Below are 20,746 nucleotides of genomic sequence, written 5' to 3'. Positions count from 1 at the left end.
GAGATTTTTTGTGTGCTGGCACAGTGGTACCCCAACCATCTTTGGGCTATTCATGAATGAATAATTGAATGAAACATTCAAGCATGAATGTTGTAGCAAGTGGCAAACATCGACTTGAAGAATAGATATTGGTTTTGCTTTCTCTCCAAATCGGAGCCTTCGGTGAAGTTCTTGGGAGGATGTTCCGTGAAATAGGAAGAAGTTGTAGTGAATTAGTTCTCATGAGTTTGTATGTCTCCGCTGTAAATCAGCTTTTGTACAAAAGCTTTGAGAAACTCCCTGGGATGTGAGTGTGTTGGCCGCATGAGCTTGTGGCTGTGACTTTCCTATGTTCTTCCCTGTGGAAATGCCAAGAATGAGGGTTTAGAGGTCTGTTTCAGGAATCCAGTTTGTTGCTACTCCTGCCATGACTTTATCTGCAAAAGAACATTGTGCAACATGGAAATAGCGGATTTTGCTTTAAAATCCTTTAAAGTTTACCAAAGTCTAGTTCTTTTCCTGCAGAGTTGGTATGTTTAACTTCAGTTTTAACATGGTGTATATTCATTATGCATTTTCTGAAAAACAGGCTGTTTAATGCCCAGATTATCTATTGAAGTGCATATTTTGACAATGCATTGGAACTGTAATGAACAAAACAGGGTTTGACCACTAATATCATGGCTTTTTAATGTGCCATTTTGTCTTTAAAATATTAATTTAAATTAAAACTGAAAAGTTCTGACTTTGCTGCCTTCCATCGGTGTTTGCCTGAAACCAGGACCCAGATTGCACGCAGGTTTGAGCTTCTACAACTTGCCATTTCTTGTCGCTTGTTTGCTGTGCACCAAGGACGTTCCCATAAAAACAGCACTTGGAAGATAGGGCCAGATGATAAGAAGAGTAGAATTTGGGATTAAAGTTTATATTTTCTCTGCCTCATTTTCGTGACGGACAACAGAATAATTCTTTAAAGATAAAGGAGAAAGTTATGTAGTTCATGAAAGGCACTCAGCTGCCATAAACTACGTTCTCTCAAATTCAGATAATTCCTAGGAAACATTGTGGTCAGAACTGTTTATCCCAATATTCAGTACATGCTTAAGAATGTAATATTTTTAAAAATGTGCATTAAGTAGAAATACTTTAATAGTATGTGTGTGCCTCTCATAAAATGTACCACAGCCTGGAAGACTTCTTAAGTTTGTTATATATTTTGATTGGTAGAGTAAGATTAGTGCAAGACTGAACAGTTCTAACTGCACATTATCCAGCTGTCCTGCTGGGATTTACCTTGCCCTGTGAAGTTCCGTAACTTGAATGGAGTCTGTTTTATGAAGCGTTTTACCACAATCATACTTTTAAAATTACTGGTAAAATGGGTAATCAAGCAGTCAGATCTGAGGAACGTAAAGAATTTTAAAATGAGGCCCCTGAAAGTTGCTTTGTTCTCATTTCGTTAGGTGCTCAATGTTAAGTTCTTCAAAGCTCCTTCCATCTGTGCTAGTTTGTAAATGAAAACATTCATTCTTATGTTATGTCAGTGATTAAATTTAAATTGTGTTGTAATGGTTTTATTCCCCAAATCTCTGGACACCTTTGGTTTGTACGTATGATCTGTTTTGAGTTTATAAAAATAAATTTAACTGTTTGGATTACATATATCTTATATGCAATGATCTTTTTTATTCTGTGTAAGTTTACTCACTTTAAAACCTCACTGTAAATTATTATTCTATAGTTTTTCACCAGCTGTTTAAATTTAAATATGCATTAAATCTAGAGGGCATTTGGCGGTGACAGAAAATTCTTCACGCTTCCTTCTGGAAGTGAAGCACTAAGGAGCTGCATCTGCAGCAGCCAAAGCCAGTCCCCAAGGGTGTTGCCAAGGCTAGTTGCTCTCAATCCCATGGGCTGTAAGACCTGGGACTTCCAGGTTGTTCTCAGTGACCCCATGTGGGACACTAGGTTTGTAACTGATCTCCCATCTTTTGTTTTCAGTTCAAAGTTGAGCAGTGGTTCAGGGACAGGAAGGACCTCCAGGCCAGGCAGGACTAGTGATCCGCCCTGGTTTCTGTCTGGTTCTGACACACTGGGCAGACTGGCAGGCAACACCCTTGGGTAAGTTTTGGCAGGGTCATCATTAATGTAGACACCAGGTGAAAACCTACCAGTACTACAAGGCCAAATCCTCTATTAAGACTTAAAGAACTATTATGCAGTTTTGGATTTGTAATAAGCCCTCATTCGAGGTATTAAACAGTAGAATGGACTCAAGAATGGAGACGTGTATGTTTTAAGTTTGTAAACATTTTAGCCTTACGTTTCAGGAGTTTCGAAGCTTTACTTACTCTGCCACTACTGGCACTTATTGGTTTCACTCTCCTTCCAGTGCTTTACATGGGGTAAATGTCAAAGCACAATGCAGTTAAGGGACTTCCACCCAAGTGTACAGCCTCTGCACCAAACTGCAGGTTTCTGTATCAGTGCCGTTACATCACCTTCTGTGTTTACTTGTGTGGACATTATCCCCTCTCCCCATCCCTGCGTTTTTATTTTTTGATGAAATGTGGAAGGAATGCCATATGTACATGATCATATGGCAGTAAATTCCTCTGCTCTGCTCTAAAACTGTGTTTTTGGAGGACTTTGAAAAATGTTTCTATACAGATTTTTCAAAAGATCTTTTTTCAATTAATTTTTAGTTGATGGGAAGCCAGCGAGAGACAATGTAGGAGTTTACAGTTTCCTGTTTTTTTTACTCACAACTTACATGTTGGCTAAACGCAAATGTACAGTTAAAGCGGCCTCCCCATTTCTTCTTTTGCAATATCTTTGATGCCTGTTGTACTGCTTGACTGCCGTGCTTAGCCTCCCTGACCTGTGAGCTCTGTTTGACAGGAACCGCTGGAGTTCTGGTGTGAATGGGGGTGGAGGAGGAGGGGGCAGTGGAGGTGGCGGGGGCGGCGGCGGCGGCGGCGGCGGCTCGTCGGGCAGGTCCTCCACCGCGGCCAGGGACTCCAGGAGGCAGACCAGGGTCATCCGCACCGGACGGGACAGGGGCTCGGGGCTTCTGGGTAGCCAGCCTCAGCCCGTCATTCCAGCCTCGGTCATCCCTGAGGAGCTCATCTCCCAGGTCAGTCCCCACAGCTGCCAGCCACCTGCGTGAACAAAGCGGTTTAAGATATAACACGGCTGAGCTGCTGCCACCCAGGTCACAATAGTTGCAAGAAAAGGCAATTTTGAAACGGGACACGAGGGTCCAGGCCAGATGTAGCTTTCTATCATACTCTGATTAAGATACAAGTTTCTAATGTTCAAAGAACCTACTGATGGTGTTAGTAAAAATTCTGCAAAGAGCAGAAACCTACATTATTGATATAAATAAGGAAAACTAGTCCAAGTACAGATCCTTGTTGTACTCCAATAGTACTATGACTCCAGTTTGAGAGTTAATTTCAGATAAGTTAAGACAGCCTTGTGGTCAGAAATGCTTCGTACAAATGCTTGTACGTTGGACATGCTTAAACCGACTCCAAAATTGATTGTCCAATTCATGGAGTTGTTGATTTATCATACCTTAATGGTAGAATCCCCATATATATTGAAATTGTCAAGAAGTAAAATACTTGCAAATGCAAGACGGATGTTATTTCAGTAACACTTTTAGTAATGTTTGAGAATTGCTTCTTTACCACAACGGTAGTGGGAGTATAGAATATGATACCCAGAAATGTTGCCGAAGCAAATATCCTGATTTCTTTCAAGAAACAAGTGGATGAGTTCCTTGGATCAATAAGCTACAAAAAATGGGTTAAATGGGCCAAATGGCCTCATGTCATTTGTAAGTGTTCTAATACTAGAATATTATGCACAAGTAAAGAGCAGTATTAAATGATGTGTCCACTTGGCCTTTTTATTTTTTATGACAGTACATTTAGTATTTAGGAACAAGTAATAGGTTTGTTCCATGCTGAAAAGAGAAGAAAGAAAACAACGTTTCGGCCGTGGGACCTTCTTCAGGTGTGGGCAACCTGAAGAAGGCTCCACGACCGAAACGTTGTTTTCTTTCTTCTCTTTTCAGCAGGGAATGGACCTATTGTTCCTTTGCAGCCTACGCATGCTGATGCAGCTACCCACCTGAACTATTTACCATTTATTGGAATTAATGTGACTGAGAAATTTGAATTGTTACAGCAATAGAGTGGATTGTTGTAAGGCTTTTCTCCCCCGTTTATTAGGCACAGGTAGTTCTTCAGGGGAAGTCCAGGAGTGTTATCATCCGAGAACTCCAGCGGACTAACCTGGATGTTAATTTGGCTGTCAACAATTTGCTGAGTCGTGATGATGAGGATGGTGATGATGGTGATGACACTGCAAGTGAATCTTACTTACCAGGAGGTAGGTGTTAGGCTACTGCTCTTTCTAGACTTTTCCTGCTGCTTTTCTTTTTGTCCTTAGGCGGCTGAAGATGACTTGTAGTTCTGTGTAATGTACAAGTATCTACATTTTTTTCATTTAAACTCTTAATAGCGCTTCAGTTGTCCCAGTTAACTGAAGGTAGCAATATTCTGCTTGTATCTCCAAACTTTTGAGAGTAATGCAGATGGAGGTTACACTGAGCAGTGCTTTTTTGCACCATATCATGATAGTTATTTCAGTAGGCCAAATAACCTTATAAGCACCTTGTGCTTTAAAGTGGGATAACAGATTTTTTTCTAACACTGGTTCTGCAGAAAATCTTTGCTGCACTCAAACTTCCCCTACACTGTACTTAGATTCCCATGGATATAAACCCTGTTAACTGCTGTTCTGTCCTTTCTACTGTTTTCAGAGGACTTAATGTCTCTGCTGGATGCCGACATCCACTCGGCCCACCCCAGTGTCATAATTGATGCGGACGCCATGTTCTCGGAAGACATCAGTTATTTTGGATATCCCTCCTTTCGCCGTTCTTCTCTCTCAAGACTTGGATCCTCACGAGGTAATTCAGTACCTTTTATCTTTTAAATAATGGATAAGAGGTGTAGACGAGTGAGCAAAGCATGATTCTCTATGTGGGCACAGATTCATTCTATACAGAGAAATTAAAGAAAGCAAATGAATGTAAGATGTGCATCAAGATTTTTTTTATTGCAAGTAAGTGCTTTCCAGTGTAGAAAAGCCTACTTGTGAAGGCGGTAGATAAACATATTAAAGATTTCCTTCCTCTGACCAAGAGGGGAGACAAAATCTAGATGTTTTAGAGGATGAATAGAGCCATTCACAGTTAATTTGAACTCTTTCCAGTTCATAATTATTAACTACAAATTAAATTACATTAGTACATATTTATCCAGGCTTACTGTGTTATGAGGTCTTTCCTGGAATGTATTCTTAACCCTTTAAGGCTGTTCTCTGGCCCTGTGTGTATTTGTTCACCTCTTAGAAAGTAGAAAGACGGTAGGTACGAGATAAATGAACACGTATATTTTAATTTATTGGCTCATTTTTACTTTTGTGTTGCTATTTGTGTGTTCATTCTTAAGAAGCTTGAGCACATTGGATAAAATAAAAGCAGTGAGCCCTCTGAGAAAGGCCCAGTAGTACCATCTGGTTTGTGTATTGGGTTAGGATGTCCAAGACCCTTGACTGCAGAGTACACTGGAAAGTGTTAATCACCTGTTTTTTTTATCTGTGTTTATTTTTAACCTCTGTTCATTTGTGGGTGGACATTTTTTTTATTATTTTGCGATTTTTTTTGTGGAGGGTCTTTCCCAGAGAGTGGCTTACTTTTATTCCACTGGTGTGACCCCATTGCATACCAGTTCTCCTTCTTCCCTTAGAGAGAGACTCGGAGCTGTTGCGTGAGCGCGAGTCTGTGTTACGTTTGCGTGAGCGGAGGTGGCTTGATGGAGCCTCCTTTGATACCGAGCGAGGCTCCACAAGCAGGGAAGGGGAGCCGAGCATGGACAAGAAGAATATCCCAGTGCAGAGCCCTGTGTCGCTGGGGGAGGAGCTTCAGTGGTGGCCTGATAAGGTTTGCCGTAATAGTTAATTCTGTATTTCGTCTGCACTGTTTATCGATTTGCATGTTCCCATTTATTCCGTGCTGAGTGCATCTTGCTTTTTTTTGTGGTTTTAATTTGAAGCCTGCCCTTAGACTACAGTAGTTTAGTTTGGGGGCAGCTGGAAACAAAATATTGAGTGTTGTTGAAAATTTAGAAAAACATTTTGAGATTATTAGAACGTATTTAACTTTTCAATGCCACAACTACAGTTATTGCTGTTACTATGTTTTTCAAAGAAATTTGGAGTAGGAGTTAAGATAAATTAACAAAGCAGTGCCAAATGCCTGCGCTCTTGTATGTCCAGTCTTTGAATACAATCAGGGAGATGTATGAATACAATCCTGGATAAAACCGGGAAAAAAATAAATGCTCCCATCATTTCTCCAACCCTGTGTCTCAGAGGGTTATATATATATCGGGTACATATACCAGAACAGCCATTAAATACCATCGGTGCAATGCTGTTCTGAATGATTCTTGCTAAGACAGCTAGAAGAAGTAGTGTTCCATAGCATGGACCATGACATGATAGTAGTGTTAATTGTTGAATTAGACCATAAAAAAGAAAGTAAAGATACCAAGCTCAGGCTTAGGTGTGATTCAGGTGTGGACCAGGCGCGTGACCAGGACTCGTGGCTCAGAGAAGGGTTGGGTTTAGTCAACTCTGTCAGCTTCTGTTAGCAGTGACCCCTGTAACCATCCAAGCACCTGCAGACCTGTGGGGCATATCTCCTCCAGTTAGCGCTAAGTTAAACCTGTCGCATGGAGCTGCTTAGCCTATCGTAGGTTAAAAATGTATCAGTCAGTAGCTTGAGCATGGGCTAGTTGGAGCAGTCTGCCTACTCTTGTTCATTCTTTCCTGTGTGCGGCTGCAAAGTTTCTGGCCATGCGCTAAGTCTTATCATAATTGACCGCTTGAAATTGGGTGGGCACACAGCAAAATAATTGTAAAATCTTATTGTGAAGATTTGAAAATGGAGGATTTATGTATACTTTTAAGTAATCATTTGTGCATACTTTCTTTAGTTTGTATATGCTTATAGTATAGTGATGTTTTTCTGTATGAATACAAAACCATAGATTCCCCTGGTCTGCACCAAAGAGTCTCAGATTCTGCATTTTCAGCAATGTCTGTAAAACCCTCGAAAGATACTGTGCTCCTCAAAGTAATACATGGGATGCAAGCCTAATGTCTAAAGTGAAGATATAACGGCAAGCAGGGATATTTGTTCTTGTCACACAAAAAGGTAGCTTTTCTGACCAGGATGTTTTGAGCATTGGCAGTGACGGATGGTTTTTTTTGCAGGGCTTGAAGGGTGTTTCCAGAAACAGTGATACACAAATGTGATTCAATTGGGTGTTTGAATCTTTGTTATGGCTGTGAAATTTCCTTCTAAAAGCAAAATGGGACAACTGAGCACATTAGTGGATGTTCTTTTCAAGATGTCCTTGGATTCCTGTCAATATTGTACACATTGCACGTTTAGTGTAGGCGTGTTTACAGTCTTGAAAGTGGAGGCTCGTACTTGATACAGTTGATTCCTTGAAATAATGGATATAAAACTATTTTTAATTTTTCCCTATAAAGGATGGTACGAAGTTTCTCAGCATTGGGGCCTTGTACTCTGAACTGGTGGCAGTGAGTTCAAAAGGAGAACTCTATCAGTGGAAGTGGAGTGACACTGAACCATATAGAAACGCACAGGTATTGTCATGCCGTAGACTGTGATTATAGATGTTTCACACTTTTTACAGCTGAGAATCTTAAAACAAAATTCCAATCTGCAGAACCCTGCTGTGCATCACCCAAGAGCCACTTTTCTGGGACTGACCAACGAAAAAATCACCCTCTTGTCTGCTAATAGTATAAGAGCTACTGTTGCTACCGAGAGCAATAAGGTCAGTGTGCCAGCCAGCTTTTTACCTTTCTTAAATTAACAAAATGTTAAATATAGGGACACTTAAGCATTTTTATTTTTGTTCATCTTGTATTTGGGTTCAGAACATCTTTGCCGCATTAGACATGTTAAAGTTTGACGATGCATTGTTTGCTTTATCGTATTCATTGCGAATTCTTTTCATTGCACAGGACATATTAAACTTGATTACTTTTTTTGAGTTGTAAGGTATGTCTAAATTTTTTTTTTCCTCACAAGGTTGCCACATGGGTGGATGATACACTTAGTACTGTAGCATCAAAGCTGGAGCACAGCACACAGACCTTCACTGAACTGCAAGGAGAGCGCATTGTGTCCCTGCATTGCTGTGCTCTTTACACCTGTGCACAGCTAGAGAATAGCCTGTATTGGTGGTAAGTACTGTTTTGTGCTTCCAAATGTCTGGAATAGTACCATTGTAAACTATAACTTAAATCATATCCCTCTAATGTGTCTGGTGTTGCCAGAAGAGACACATCAAGCAATTGAAATCTGTAGCAGTTTCTAACCTTTTAGTGTTATGAATAAATACCTTCTATTTGCAAACAACTAGTAAAAATGAATGGGTACATTGTAGTTTAAGAAATAAAACCACTTCTTTTTTTGTTCTTTAGGGGCGTCGTTCCTTTTAGTCAACGGAAAAAGATGCTAGAAAAGGCCAGAGCCAAGAATAAAAAGCCAAAGTCCAGCGCTGGCATCTCCTCGATGCCCAACATTATTGTGGGCACACAGGTGAGAAGATTGTGGATTTGTCATTTTTTAATGCCGCGTGGCTTTTCTTTAAAATGTGACAAACCCTGTTGGTATATGAAACTATTGTAAACATTCTCCTATTTTGCCATCATTAGGTCTGCCTGAGGAACAACCCTCTTTACCATGCAGGGGCGGTTGCCTTTTCTGTCAATGCCGGGATTCCTAAAGTGGGGGTCTTGATGGAATCCGTATGGAACATGAATGACAGTTGCAGGTTTCAGCTCAGGTCGCCAGAGAGCTTAAAAAACATGGAGAAGACTAGCAAGACGGCAGAAACAAAGTAAGTGCAGTGCATGCAGATTATTTTGTGGGGAATTGCTGCCTCGGTTGATTTTCTAAGCTTTGGCTCTGTGATGCTCTCCTCTTTATAGTGTCTTTCATCTCATTAAAAAACTTTGAACTTCACAGCAATATTTACCCATATCACTTGATGTCATATCAGCATCTAGAATTAGTCCAGCTCTATTTCTTCTGTAGTATTCTTAAAATTCCTTTGTTTAAATACTGTTAACCAGTTTAACAGATTAATTTCTAACTTCTGTCCTTAGAACGGAGAACAAACCTGAGTCTGTGAAGACTGAGATGGGACCACCTCCTTCTCCAGCATCTACTTGTAGTGACACATCCTCTATCGCAAGCAGTGCATCGCTGCCCTACAGTATGTCTATTAATTACAATGTAAACTGTTATGTGTTCCTTTATTTAAAAGTCCTTTCCAGTTGTGTACTGTGTCTAGCATTTCAGCTAGAATCAGGATTAAATTTAAGTCGTAGTGATTATGTAAAGGTTATCACACGTACACAAATGCAAAGCAAGACTGAAGTGTATAACAGCCCTGCTGGATGCTGTTGGTGATTGCATTGTGCTTCCTCCCTGCTATTCATTCACAGACAGAACTGCTGCAACACTTGTCATTACCCATGTAATATAAACTTTCCCTCAATGAAGCATTTTCTGATGGGACCCATCAACCCATGTTACAGAAAATCAAATTGTGAGTCTTGTGTAACCTGAAGAGTCTGTGTATAGCAGAGAAGGTTTCCTCAGATTCATTCAAATTTGCTTTTAGTATATTGCAGTCATCTTCCTTGCCAAATACCCTGGACTGCATAAACTGGTATCTATGGTTCTTAATATTGCACTAATGTGAAATGACAAAGTCTTCAACGAAAATCTGCACTTTGTAATGGCGACTGTGCCTTTTTACAGAGCGGCGGCGCTCAACTCCAGCCCCCAAAGAGGAGGAGAAAGTGAATGAAGAGCAGTGGCCTCTGAGAGAAGTGGTATTTGTGGAAGATGTTAAAAATGTCCCTGTTGGAAAGGTGGGTTTGAACTGACTTTGGAGATGCCTTTCTGTATAAACCTTCTATGTACTGAAATTCGGTAACTAGTGGCAATCTGTGATTTGCTTTTGTGTGTTTTATTATTTTTTCCATCAAGTTTAATGTGGGATGAGTTGTTGGGATTTGGCAAAGGACAGTAAGCACCCCCTTAGGTTGCCAGATTAACTATTGACGATTGTAACATTTCTTAAATGTAGTGTTGCCACACTAAAGAACAGAAATTTAAGAAAGAATATTCCATTTCTTGTGTCTCTAAAAGTCCAGTGTCTTCATATGTACTCTGCTAAGTAAAGATTTTCTATTTTAGGATACTTGATTAAACTTAGTTGCCTATTATTTAGTAATCTATAATCTTCCTAAGAAGTCCATTCTGTCTTGTGCAACTTTTGTATTGCCAGTTTGTTTTTCCATAAATTGTGATTTTTGTCTGATGCAGTTTGATACAACATTTGCAACAGCTCTTTTTTTTAACTCAAGGTGCTAAAAGTCGATGGTGCATATGTTGCTGTGAAATTTCCAGGAACATCCAGCAGTATGAGCAACCAAAGCACAGCTCCTTCTGACTCTGATCCCTCATCACTGCTGCAGGACTGTAGACTACTAAGAATAGATGAGCTACAGGTATAGAGAGCAATCCCACTATATTCAAGATCCTTGTTGAACATTTTTCTTAAAAGGCTTTGCGCATTACTTTACAAGCATTTTACTGAAAGCATTTGGCTGTTTTTCTACCCACAGCATGTCACATGGATTTAAGTTCTTGTTGAGACCTATTACAATATTTGATAAAATATTGTTTATAATTAAGTCTCCAATGTTCTATTCTTTTACCTTACATTTGTGAGTACTTTAGATGGTTGTTGGGTATGCTCTGTTTAAAATGTACAGTGAAACATATGAGGATAAAATACCTCTCCTAAAGTTTTTGTCTTAAAGGGTAAAAGGTAGCTACTGTAATTAAGTGCAAAACTCTTGCTACACAATGGAATTTGTATTTTATTCCCAAACTGGGAAAGATAGCTTTAATTCCCTGGAAAATCATTTACTCTGCACAAGAATATTATCCTGAGTTGTATTTCCTTGAACATATCTAAATAAACAATTCACTTAAGAAATGCATGTGGAAAAAAAACAAACCTAAACACTTTTTATTGGGTATTTACTTCATGAATACTCCACCCTGAGATCATAATTAAGGTATTCTGTCCTTGCAAACCAAAAAAAGCAATGGTAGTATGCTTTGAAATTTTGTAAATGTTTTGGGAAATTTGTAAGCACCTATGCATTCCTTTTATAAACCATTCCTTCCATGATTTCTTGACTTCCCATCATGTTTTCCAATAGGTTGTAAAAACTGGTGGCACTCCAAAGGTTCCGGATTGCTTCCAGCGCACACCTAAGAAACTTTGCATCCCTGAAAAAGCTGAAATACTGGCTGTAAATGTGGATTCGAAAGGTTAGTTTAACTGATGCACCGCGGAGAAGTTCAACCTGAGTGTTCAATACTTTCTCCTATCGGACTCGGGTCTTGCTCAGTCTGGCATACCTAAATGTCACAAGTCATAGGTTTATTCCATGCTGGAAAAAAAAGGAAGAAAGAAAACACAACGTTTCGGCCGTGGAGCCTTCTTCAGCTTCTTCACACCTGAAGAAGGCTCCACAGCCGAAACGTTGTGTTTTCTTTCTTCCTTTTTTTTCAGCATGGAATAAACCTATTAGTTGTTCCTTTGCAGCCTACGCATGCTGACGCAGCTACCCACCTGAACTGCTACATACCTAAATGTCTCCTTACTTCTGTTAGACACCTTCTCACTTTAATGGTGCTGCTGGTGCATAATGGCTAAAAAGTACAATGCATTGGAGTTCAGGTTCTCTCTGGCTATGTAGTACCAAAATACTATATAAATATACGAAACGTATACGCCCGTACCACTTTTTACAACACATAATCCGTTCCCAGAAACCTTTTCGAAGAGTGAAAATATGTGAAAGGAAAGCCTATTCAGTTATTTCTTATGGGGCAAAATTATCATCGGTTTCCGACCTCAATGTCACCCCTGCTTTTTTCAACAAAAAAATCATTCATACTGTGGTTTGTTTTTAGTAATAAAAACACTGCTTAGCTAGTAAGGCATCATTAATCACAACTAAGTACAGTACAGCACTGTATTGTACAGTAACCACTTCATTTGCTTTTTGTGTGATTACACACACAATTTTCATTTTCTCAACACCTTTAGTCCATGATAAAGTCTAAACCACATACTCTTACAAAAGTAAAAGTGCACATACTAGCATATACATGAAGCAAGATTTAGCCAACTCTATCACACACGTCTCTCCTGCCACTCTGTAGGCTCTGTGCTAGCCCACACCCTTACTAGTTAGTGGACTGTGATGCGAGCACTCGATATGAGGCGAGTCATATGAGATCTTCCTCTTCACTCTGCGTTTGGTGGAGGTTTCAAAATTTCTTCCTACCGCTTCTTCATATTTTGGAAGTTGGTTTTCATTGTTCGAGATATGGGTAACAATTCTCACGCTTCGTAATATTGAATTTTCGTATAAACATTTGTAAAAAGAGGTCTGGGTTTGTATATAAATATATATAAAAAAATACATAAACCAAAATATTCCCTGATATTCCTTGAGTAGGGTCTGGCATGTGATGTCTGGCCTAGGGGTTAGCAGGTATAGCTTTAACATGCTTGCACCAGAATCAGAATAAAACTAAAATCATTGAAATGTTGGTTTACAGTTTTTAAAAATGTGGATGTTTCTTTTCATTGCGTTAGCTCCCACCACGCTTTTCATACAGAGATTTCTTACTCTTGGAGATTTGTAAATGTTGTTCATTGTTTTTGCTCTTTAGGAGTACATGCTGTATTGAAGACCGGCAGCTGGGTGCGATACTGCATCTTTGACCTGGCAACAGGCAAAGCAGAGCAGGAAAATAACTTTCCCACCAGCAGTCTTGCCTTTCTGGGACAGAATGAACGGAATGTGGCAATTTTCACAGCAGGGCAGGTGAGGAAAAAAGCGTTGCTCTCTTGGAACAAAGATATAATATATAGCCCACCCCACCTTCTTGTAAGTTAAACACTGGTGGTTGTTAATGTGAAACAGAACACTGGATGCAGAAGCAGTATAGTAACTTATTTCTGTTATGGCTCTGAATCTTTATAAACAGGAATCGCCTATCATTCTAAGAGATGGAAATGGAACTATCTACCCAATGGCTAAAGACTGCATGGGTGGCATACGAGACCCTGACTGGTTAGATTTGCCACCCATCTCGAGTCTTGGTATGGGAGTGCATTCCTTAACTAATCTTCCTGCCAACTCCACTATTAAGAAGAAAGCTGCTGTTATAATAATGGCTGTTGAGGTGAGTGTGCCAAGTGGTGTGAATTGAAAGCCTGGTCATTTTAGTCACTAATTTTAATACAGTCCGTGTCTGAGGACTTAAATTGATTAAATCTAAATGAAAGCCTTGTAGAAAAATGAAAATCAAGTTAAATTTGTCATATACTTTTTTTTTAAATAGAACTTTGGCTTATCTCTATAAAGTAGGTGGCACCAATTCAAAAACCTCTGCAGTTTTTCTACAGAATTCCGCTTCACTGATTTAGATTTTAAATGGTGAAATTTATGGAATGGAAGTTGTCATGACTAATTTCATTTTTGAGGCTTCACTGAAAGTTGATTACAGGCCATTTCTCATGAATTCTGTCTTGCAGAAGCAAACCCTGATGCAGCACATCTTAAGATGTGATTATGAAGCATGCAGGCAGTATTTGATAAATCTGGAGCAAGCTGTTTTGCTAGAGCAAACGCCTCAAGCACTGCATGCACTCCTTGGCCACAGGTGTGATGGGAACCGCAACATCTTGCACACATGCGTTTCTGTGTGCTTCCCTGTCAGCAACAAAGAAACTAAAGAGGAAGAAGGTAAGGTAGCATTTGAAAGAATTTTGCCTAATAACAGAGGCATCTATGGATGCACGATGGTAGAATGGTCAGCCGGCTAGGTAACAACTGTCTCGATACCTTGCATTGGTATGTCTCCAGGAGCTGTCTACAAACAAAGACATGGGGAATCTGAAAGAAGATTGCAATATAGAGGTAAAAGTTGATGTAATCATAAGGAAGTTTGCCAGTAAAGATCAATATGCTCTGAATGACATTTAAAAAAGTCTTTCAAGTGCCATGGCCTATATGTACGGTACCTGCAACGCTTGTATTGCCTTATGTCTTTTAGTGAGGCACAGAGATGGGAATTGCATTTTTTGTCATAAATGCTTAGTGAGCCCAGTTCTAAATTGTACCAAATATAGTATATTGTTTTGGTTTTTGCATTTGCTATCCTCCCAACAATTTAAAAAAAAATGCTTTTCTCACTTGTTCCTATATCCCAGTGGTTTTCCAAAATGCTGTTCAAGACACTGAAGGTGCTGTATTTAATTTGATAAAATTTTCTGTTTGATAATTTTTTGTTGTTGTTCATGAACCATTCAAAAACATACCTCTGAACAAAATATCCTGCAAAAGCAGCATGGTGTATGAAAACCAATAAGAAAACGTCTGTAAGTATTTTTTTTGGAGGGTTGCAATAAGACCTTTGACCTTCATCTCATCTTCAGACATTATAATTGTACCTCCTGAACATTGCGGACTTACTTTTTCCACTGGGGAATATGCTGTAGTTTTCTCATTTTCCTTTGGCCTTTTCCTCAGTATTATGTCATTGGTGTTTTCCAGAAGCTGAGCGGTCAGAGAGGAACACGTTTGCAGAGAGACTGTCTGCGGTCGAAGCCATAGCCAATGCGATCTCTGTGGTTTCTAGCAACAGCTCTGGAAATAGAACAGGGTCTTCAAGCAGCAGAGGGTGGGCTCCGCATCTTTTGGACTCGACTTACTCATTAACCGTCATTCAGAGTGAAATTTTCACAATCCATTGAAATAGAGTGAAAAATTAACGTACATTGACACAGGCTCTTGAAGTTTGAAGATTCTCAAGCCGGACTTGTGCGGCTTAGCTGAGCCATTAAAAAGAATACTGCCTGCTTATGGGAGGAGTACTGCCATGGATGGTGTTACTGTGTGCATTTTTGGCTGTGTAGTACAAATGTCCATTGAGGAAACTACTAGTATGCTATTGTGCAGTATCAAGTTTGTGCCTTTATGGTATTATGATATAATTCTATGTCTAGGAGTTGTAAAAGTTGTTTAGAATTTGCCATTTCAGAATATTTGTGCATTTCTTACACTGCTTAAGTATAGATAAATATTCTTTCTTTGTATTTTTTCCTCACAGAATAGTGAAATTCAGGAAAATCTCTTAGTCTTTTAGGTTGCACCTCTAACTGGAGTTGTGCTGTGTCTCTGCATTTCTGCCCATGTGTCTTACTGCTGGTGGTCCTTTAGTGAGTTCTAGCCCTGTATCCTAACGTGAGATTATTATTTCCCTAGTCTGCGACTGCGAGAGATGATGAGACGCTCTCTGAGAGCCGCTGGTCTGGGTCGACACGAGTCCGGCCCTTCGTCCAGTGACCACCAGGATCCGGTGTCCCCTCCCATCGCTCCACCCAGCTGGGTACCAGACCCGCCCCCCATGGACCCAGGTGACTCATTGTCTTTGAGCAGCTCTAGAGTGTTTGAAGGCTTCCCTTTTCTCTTTTTTGTACGTAAGGTTAAAATACATCCTTTACATAAGCTTCATTAATGGTTTTAGCTGCTACCATCATAGAATAGTTTGCCTGTGTTGTATTGTCAGTTGTCTTCTTGTAACTTGATAACGTGTTCATGAGGGTGCGATGTTTATATCTTTCATGGTATGTATCAACCCCAGTTTGATACAATTTTTTGGTCAGAGGATTGCTCAAAATATATAGAAATATATTTTTTTTCGCGCCATCTCATGCGCAGTAGAATAAACAAAAATTGAGTCTCCAGGTTTTTAGTAACCTGGATGCTATATTAACTGCTGATTGCTATGGAGAACTTTACTACAGCCTTTACTAATTGGGAACATTTCTGGTTGAATTCAGCTTGCTTTCTTTGTCGCTGCCCCAGGGAGCCAGATAGTAAACCTTTTACTGTACTGCAAAGGAAAAAGTAATAGGTTTATTCCATGCTGAAAAAAAAGAAGAAAGAGAACACAACATTTCAGCCGTGGAGCCTTCTTCTACTTTTACTGTACTGTTGCTAATAAAGTCCAGAATGAACATGTTAATTAAAGTTGACCTATTTGAGGTTTTTCCTGTGGTGATCAGAGTGTTTGCACATAATAAACTTGTTTTGCCTTGAAGTGTGGTTTCATGATCACTGGGGTGTCTTAATATGTCCGCTCTTTGTTTTTCTTCAAGATGGCGATATTGATTTTATACTGGCTCCAGCTGTGGGTTCTCTCACCACCACATCAGCGGGCACTGGCCAGGGACCCAGCACCTCCACCATACCAGGTGAGCTGAGAGCAGAACACAGGAGCACTGCTGTTTCTTCAGTGAAGACATTCTTCTCTATACAGATGTGGCCAGTGCAAACCATTTACTTTAGTACTTCAGAAAAACCTGTATTCCCGTGTTTCTTTCCCCCTACAAATGAAGAGATTTTGGCCTCCCAATATTAACACTTAGAGTTGGGAAAGTTTCTTTGGTGTATATAAAAGGGATCTTTGATCTCTTGTCATATAATTGCAGTATTTAGAAGCTATCAGAACATCTGGTATGTGTGAAGCAGCTTGAATATGGACTGTTGTGTATTGCGTAGTGATTACATTTTTTTCTGTTCCATGACATGCTTTTTCGCTCCTTTGAAAAACCTATTTTTCTTATCAGGCCCTTCATCTGAGCCATCAGTGGTGGAGTCCAAAGATCGGAAAGCCAATGCCCACTTGATACTGAAATTGATGTGTGACAGTGTTGTTCTTCGTCCCTATCTCCGGGATTTGCTTTCTGCAAAGTACGTGGCCTTGTCTGATGATGATGATGTTATCCGGTCAGTCAGATCCGACTCTCGGCGATTCTATAGGCCATCTCTCGCCATGCTTTCCGGTCTTGGACTTTCTCTTTCAGCTGTTCTCTGCCTAAGCCAGTGTCTGCCTTGTCTGAACACGAGTGTAAATTGTAATCACCAGGAAGTTTTAGGACAAACTTCAGTTTTGCAGCAGTACAGACATTTGCCCATGCTAATCAGTTTCATTTTTAAGCACTCATTATTTTTGATGTTTTTAAAGTTATGATGATGAATGATATGAGTTTAGTGCATCACTGGGTATTTTTAATTTTGGAAATGTACAGGGATGCGAGGGGAATGACTCCATTCATGCTTGCTGTTAGTGGGAGAGCATATCCAGCTGCTATTACCATTCTTGAAGCTGCTCAGAAAATAGCCAAAGGTTAGTAGTTCTTCTCTTTTGATTTCTACACCTTGAAGCTATAACAGAAGCTTAGTTTTTTTTATTGCTTTCACAGAACTAAGTGAAGAAACCTTACTTGTTTCATGGTGTCAGTCTGCTGCTGTGTTTATTTTGGTATTTCTATGTTAGTATTTTAAGTATTAATTGTGACTTGTCATTTGTCAGTGGTCCATTTTGTCTAACACATCTAGGAGATTTTGTGCACTGTCAGCTTTATTACTGAAGCAATATTACTCTGCACTGTAGGTGATCCTGCCTCAAGTGAAAAGGAGGATGCTGTGTTCATGGAAATGATCTGTCCATCTGGAACCAACCCGGATGACTCTCCTCTCTATGTCCTCTGTTGTAATGACACTTGCAGCTTCACGTGGACTGGAGCAGAGCACATTAATCAGGTGAGCTGTTCACATTCCAGTGGGCTTCTCGGATGTGGGTGGCACAGTTTTGTAGATCTGTAAGAGATTGCTGAAGAAGACGAAGCTCAGCAGGGTCTTTCTGACTTGAATATTCATCTTGGCATTTCAGGATATTTTTGAGTGCAGGACATGTGGCCTGCTGGAGTCTCTCTGCTGCTGCACAGAATGCGCCAGGGTGTGCCACAAAGGACATGACTGCAAGTGAGTGTGTTTCATAAAGATACATGGCTGTTTTGCTATATGTTTATGGAGTATTATGATGTCATATCTGTGTATCTTTCTATGCAGAGTCTGAGATTAACTTACATGAGGAAGCATTTTTTAAACGGAAATGTAAAGAAAAGGCCATGTCAGCTGCTATGAGTGCATTGTTACTGTTCTAGTTCATAAACCTTAAATGAGGATGAATACATCACCAAACTGTCTTTTGTTTTATAACCATTCTGATGTCTGTTTTTGCTTGTCTTGGGCTGGACTGCTGTAACACATCAATTTCCCTACGGGATTAATAAAGTCTTATCTATCTATCAGTGACTATATGCATTACCATTGTTTGCAAAGCCTCTTGATGACAATAACTTGTGTACCTTATTCAAGAGGTGGCTTGAATGTCATGTGAGTTATGTTTTTGTGGTTTACACGCAGGCTCAAGAGAACATCACCTACAGCATACTGTGACTGCTGGGAGAAATGCAAGTGTAAAACCTTGATTGCAGGACAGAAATCTGCCCGACTTGACCTGTTGTACCGACTGCTCACCACCACTAACCTTGTCACCATGCCAAACAGCAGGCAAGTAAATGCCAGTTGTCTTTCGGGGACAATCTGTTGATCGCTCTTTGCAGTGTGTGTAACAAAATGTTCTGTCTCGCCGCAGGGGAGAGCATCTCTTGCTGTTCTTGGTCCAGACTGTGGCCAGGCAGACAGTAGAGCACTGCCAGTATCGACCACCGCGCATCCGAGAGGACAGAAACCGAAAGGCAGCTAATGCTGAAGGTCTGTTGCGCCTGATTAATGAGTGTCTAGGTGCTTGCAAGCTTTTCACTGTTGGAAACATGGTAGCTCATTATAACCACAGATTTGCTGCCAACAGATGTTGTGGGAAGGGCTGGAGGATGCATCGTTCTGCTTTATATGTCAGTTTGTTCCTGTTACAACTACATTTGCAGCTGCACATTGGACTGAATTGTATTTACAACAGGGAAAACAGAGAACACTGCTTTATTGACATTTTCCCCTTTAAAATCTATTTCGACACCCATCTGCAAACCTTTCAGGCGATGTGAATTCAGTCACCTAGATATGCTTAAATAGTACGGGACATGAACATTGCACAATGGTCTGCTCTCCTAACATGTAAGGGCATCAGAGGGTGTTTGTAAACATTAAGAGCCAAGTAAGCAATGTTGCTGAAGCCCTGGAGATTGAAATATTTTGTCTGGATTGTAGTGACCTATGGGAAAATTGTCATAATGAAAGTTATGCCACCATAATGGATTTTTGGTGATGTGAGGAAATATATTTGCAAATCAAATTTCAAGTGTTTGAGAAGCCAGTCACATGACATTTTTGTGATTGGCTCTGTAATATAACTGGTCGATGGGTGTTTTTATCCCTGTTGTGTTTTTTGCCCTGGAAGATTCGGACATGCCAGATCACGACCTGGAGCCGCCCCGCTTTGCTCAGCTGGCTCTGGAGCGTGTGCTGCAGGATTGGAATGCCCTGAAGTCCATGATCATGTTTGGATCCCAGGAGAACAAAGATCCGTGAGTACCGCTGTTGACTGTGGACCTTCAGTTCTTTCTAAATAAGAGTTCTAGCTCAGCCGACACGATGTCCTCGATTTTCTTTTGCAGACTGAGTGCAAGCAGCAGAATAGGTCACCTTCTTCCAGAAGAGCAAGTATATCTCAACCAGCAGAGTGGAACCATTCGGCTTGACTGCTTTACCCATTGTCTCATTGTTAAATGCACTGCGGACATTACAGTAAGTCCTCTGCCTTAATTTGCCTTGGATGAGGAAAGACAAAAAAATCCAAGAGCAGTTGTCAAATTAAAAAAACCAAAAACCTGTGAAATACTTATCTTGTTCTGTCCTTCAAGCTTTTAGACACCCTGCTGGGAACTTTGGTGAAAGAACTTCAAAACAAGTACACTCCGGGTCGAAGGGAAGAAGCCATCAATGTCACCATGAGATTCCTGCGCTCTGTGGCCAGGGTCTTTGTCATTCTCAGTGTGGAGATGGCCTCGTCAAAGAAGAAAAAGTATGTGTACACATGTGTTCAGCAGTGAGAACATCTATAGAGTGTGAAATGTTTAATTACCTCCTGAAAACTGATTTTATTTGTCTAAGCCTTCAGTGTTCTGCAACACGTTGGCCCGGTGTCTGGAAGGACTTTGCAAGTCATGATTGCTTTGTTTTTTCCCCCCAGTAACTTCATTCCCCAGCCCATAGGGAAGTGCAAGCGCGTCTTCCAAGCTCTGCTGCCGTATGCCGTGGAGGAGCTGTGCAATGTGGCCGAGTCCTTGATCGTTCCCGTGCGCATGGGCATCGCCCGTCCCACTGCGCCCTTCACCCTGGCCAGCACCAGCATTGATGCCATGCAGGGAAGTGAGGAACTCTTCTCCGTGGAGCCCCTGCCACCTCGACCCTCACCAGACCAGTCCAGCAGGTACGCTGCTGCAGTGCTGGACATTGGGGCTGTCGCTATGAAGCGTATATGATCTCAGCAGAATTCGTACATGCGGAGGCATTTGGAGTTCTAGGTTACAACTCTTACACGTTTCCCAAATTTAATTTTAAAAAAATGGAAGGCTTCCCAGATTTAGTATATGCTTTCTTTGGTAGG

General features: G+C 40.5%; 1 protein-coding gene across 12 annotated transcripts in view; it reads left to right on the top strand.

Annotated features, from left to right (window-relative positions):
- The window catches only part of ubr5 (ubiquitin protein ligase E3 component n-recognin 5), a 60,321-nt gene that overhangs the window by 20,667 nt on the left and 18,908 nt on the right, over positions 1-20,746 (top strand). For 7 of the 12 annotated variants that reach the window (XM_088928505.1, XM_088928504.1, XM_088928501.1 and 4 more), the window contains exons 5-34: positions 1,981-2,100; positions 2,881-3,115; positions 4,221-4,380; positions 4,814-4,963; positions 5,787-5,998; positions 7,618-7,734; positions 7,818-7,928; positions 8,186-8,340; positions 8,581-8,698; positions 8,815-8,999; positions 9,268-9,377; positions 9,929-10,041; positions 10,540-10,683; positions 11,407-11,518; positions 12,935-13,089; positions 13,253-13,450; positions 13,803-14,013; positions 14,824-14,950; positions 15,535-15,686; positions 16,431-16,526; positions 16,902-17,025; positions 17,364-17,461; positions 17,729-17,877; positions 18,008-18,099; positions 18,544-18,690; positions 18,776-18,894; positions 19,538-19,664; positions 19,755-19,884; positions 20,001-20,161; positions 20,330-20,569. In XM_088928505.1, coding sequence (XP_088784631.1) covers positions 1,981-2,100; positions 2,881-3,115; positions 4,221-4,380; positions 4,814-4,963; positions 5,787-5,998; positions 7,618-7,734; positions 7,818-7,928; positions 8,186-8,340; positions 8,581-8,698; positions 8,815-8,999; positions 9,268-9,377; positions 9,929-10,041; positions 10,540-10,683; positions 11,407-11,518; positions 12,935-13,089; positions 13,253-13,450; positions 13,803-14,013; positions 14,824-14,950; positions 15,535-15,686; positions 16,431-16,526; positions 16,902-17,025; positions 17,364-17,461; positions 17,729-17,877; positions 18,008-18,099; positions 18,544-18,690; positions 18,776-18,894; positions 19,538-19,664; positions 19,755-19,884; positions 20,001-20,161; positions 20,330-20,569 — 4,368 coding nt within the window. The remainder of the gene's footprint in view (positions 1-1,980; positions 2,101-2,880; positions 3,116-4,220; positions 4,381-4,813; positions 4,964-5,786; positions 5,999-7,617; positions 7,735-7,817; positions 7,929-8,185; positions 8,341-8,580; positions 8,699-8,814; positions 9,000-9,267; positions 9,378-9,928; positions 10,042-10,539; positions 10,684-11,406; positions 11,519-12,934; positions 13,090-13,252; positions 13,451-13,802; positions 14,014-14,823; positions 14,951-15,534; positions 15,687-16,430; positions 16,527-16,901; positions 17,026-17,363; positions 17,462-17,728; positions 17,878-18,007; positions 18,100-18,543; positions 18,691-18,775; positions 18,895-19,537; positions 19,665-19,754; positions 19,885-20,000; positions 20,162-20,329; positions 20,570-20,746) is intronic. The other 5 variants (XM_088928506.1, XM_088928498.1, XM_088928507.1 and 2 more) reach the window with 3 other exon arrangements.

This window comes from Atractosteus spatula, chromosome 12, assembly GCF_055471065.1.
Source record: "Atractosteus spatula isolate fAtrSpa1 chromosome 12, fAtrSpa1.hap1, whole genome shotgun sequence".
Taxonomy (NCBI): Eukaryota; Metazoa; Chordata; class Actinopteri; order Semionotiformes; family Lepisosteidae; genus Atractosteus; species Atractosteus spatula.
This window is presented reverse-complemented; position numbering and strand designations above follow the sequence as displayed.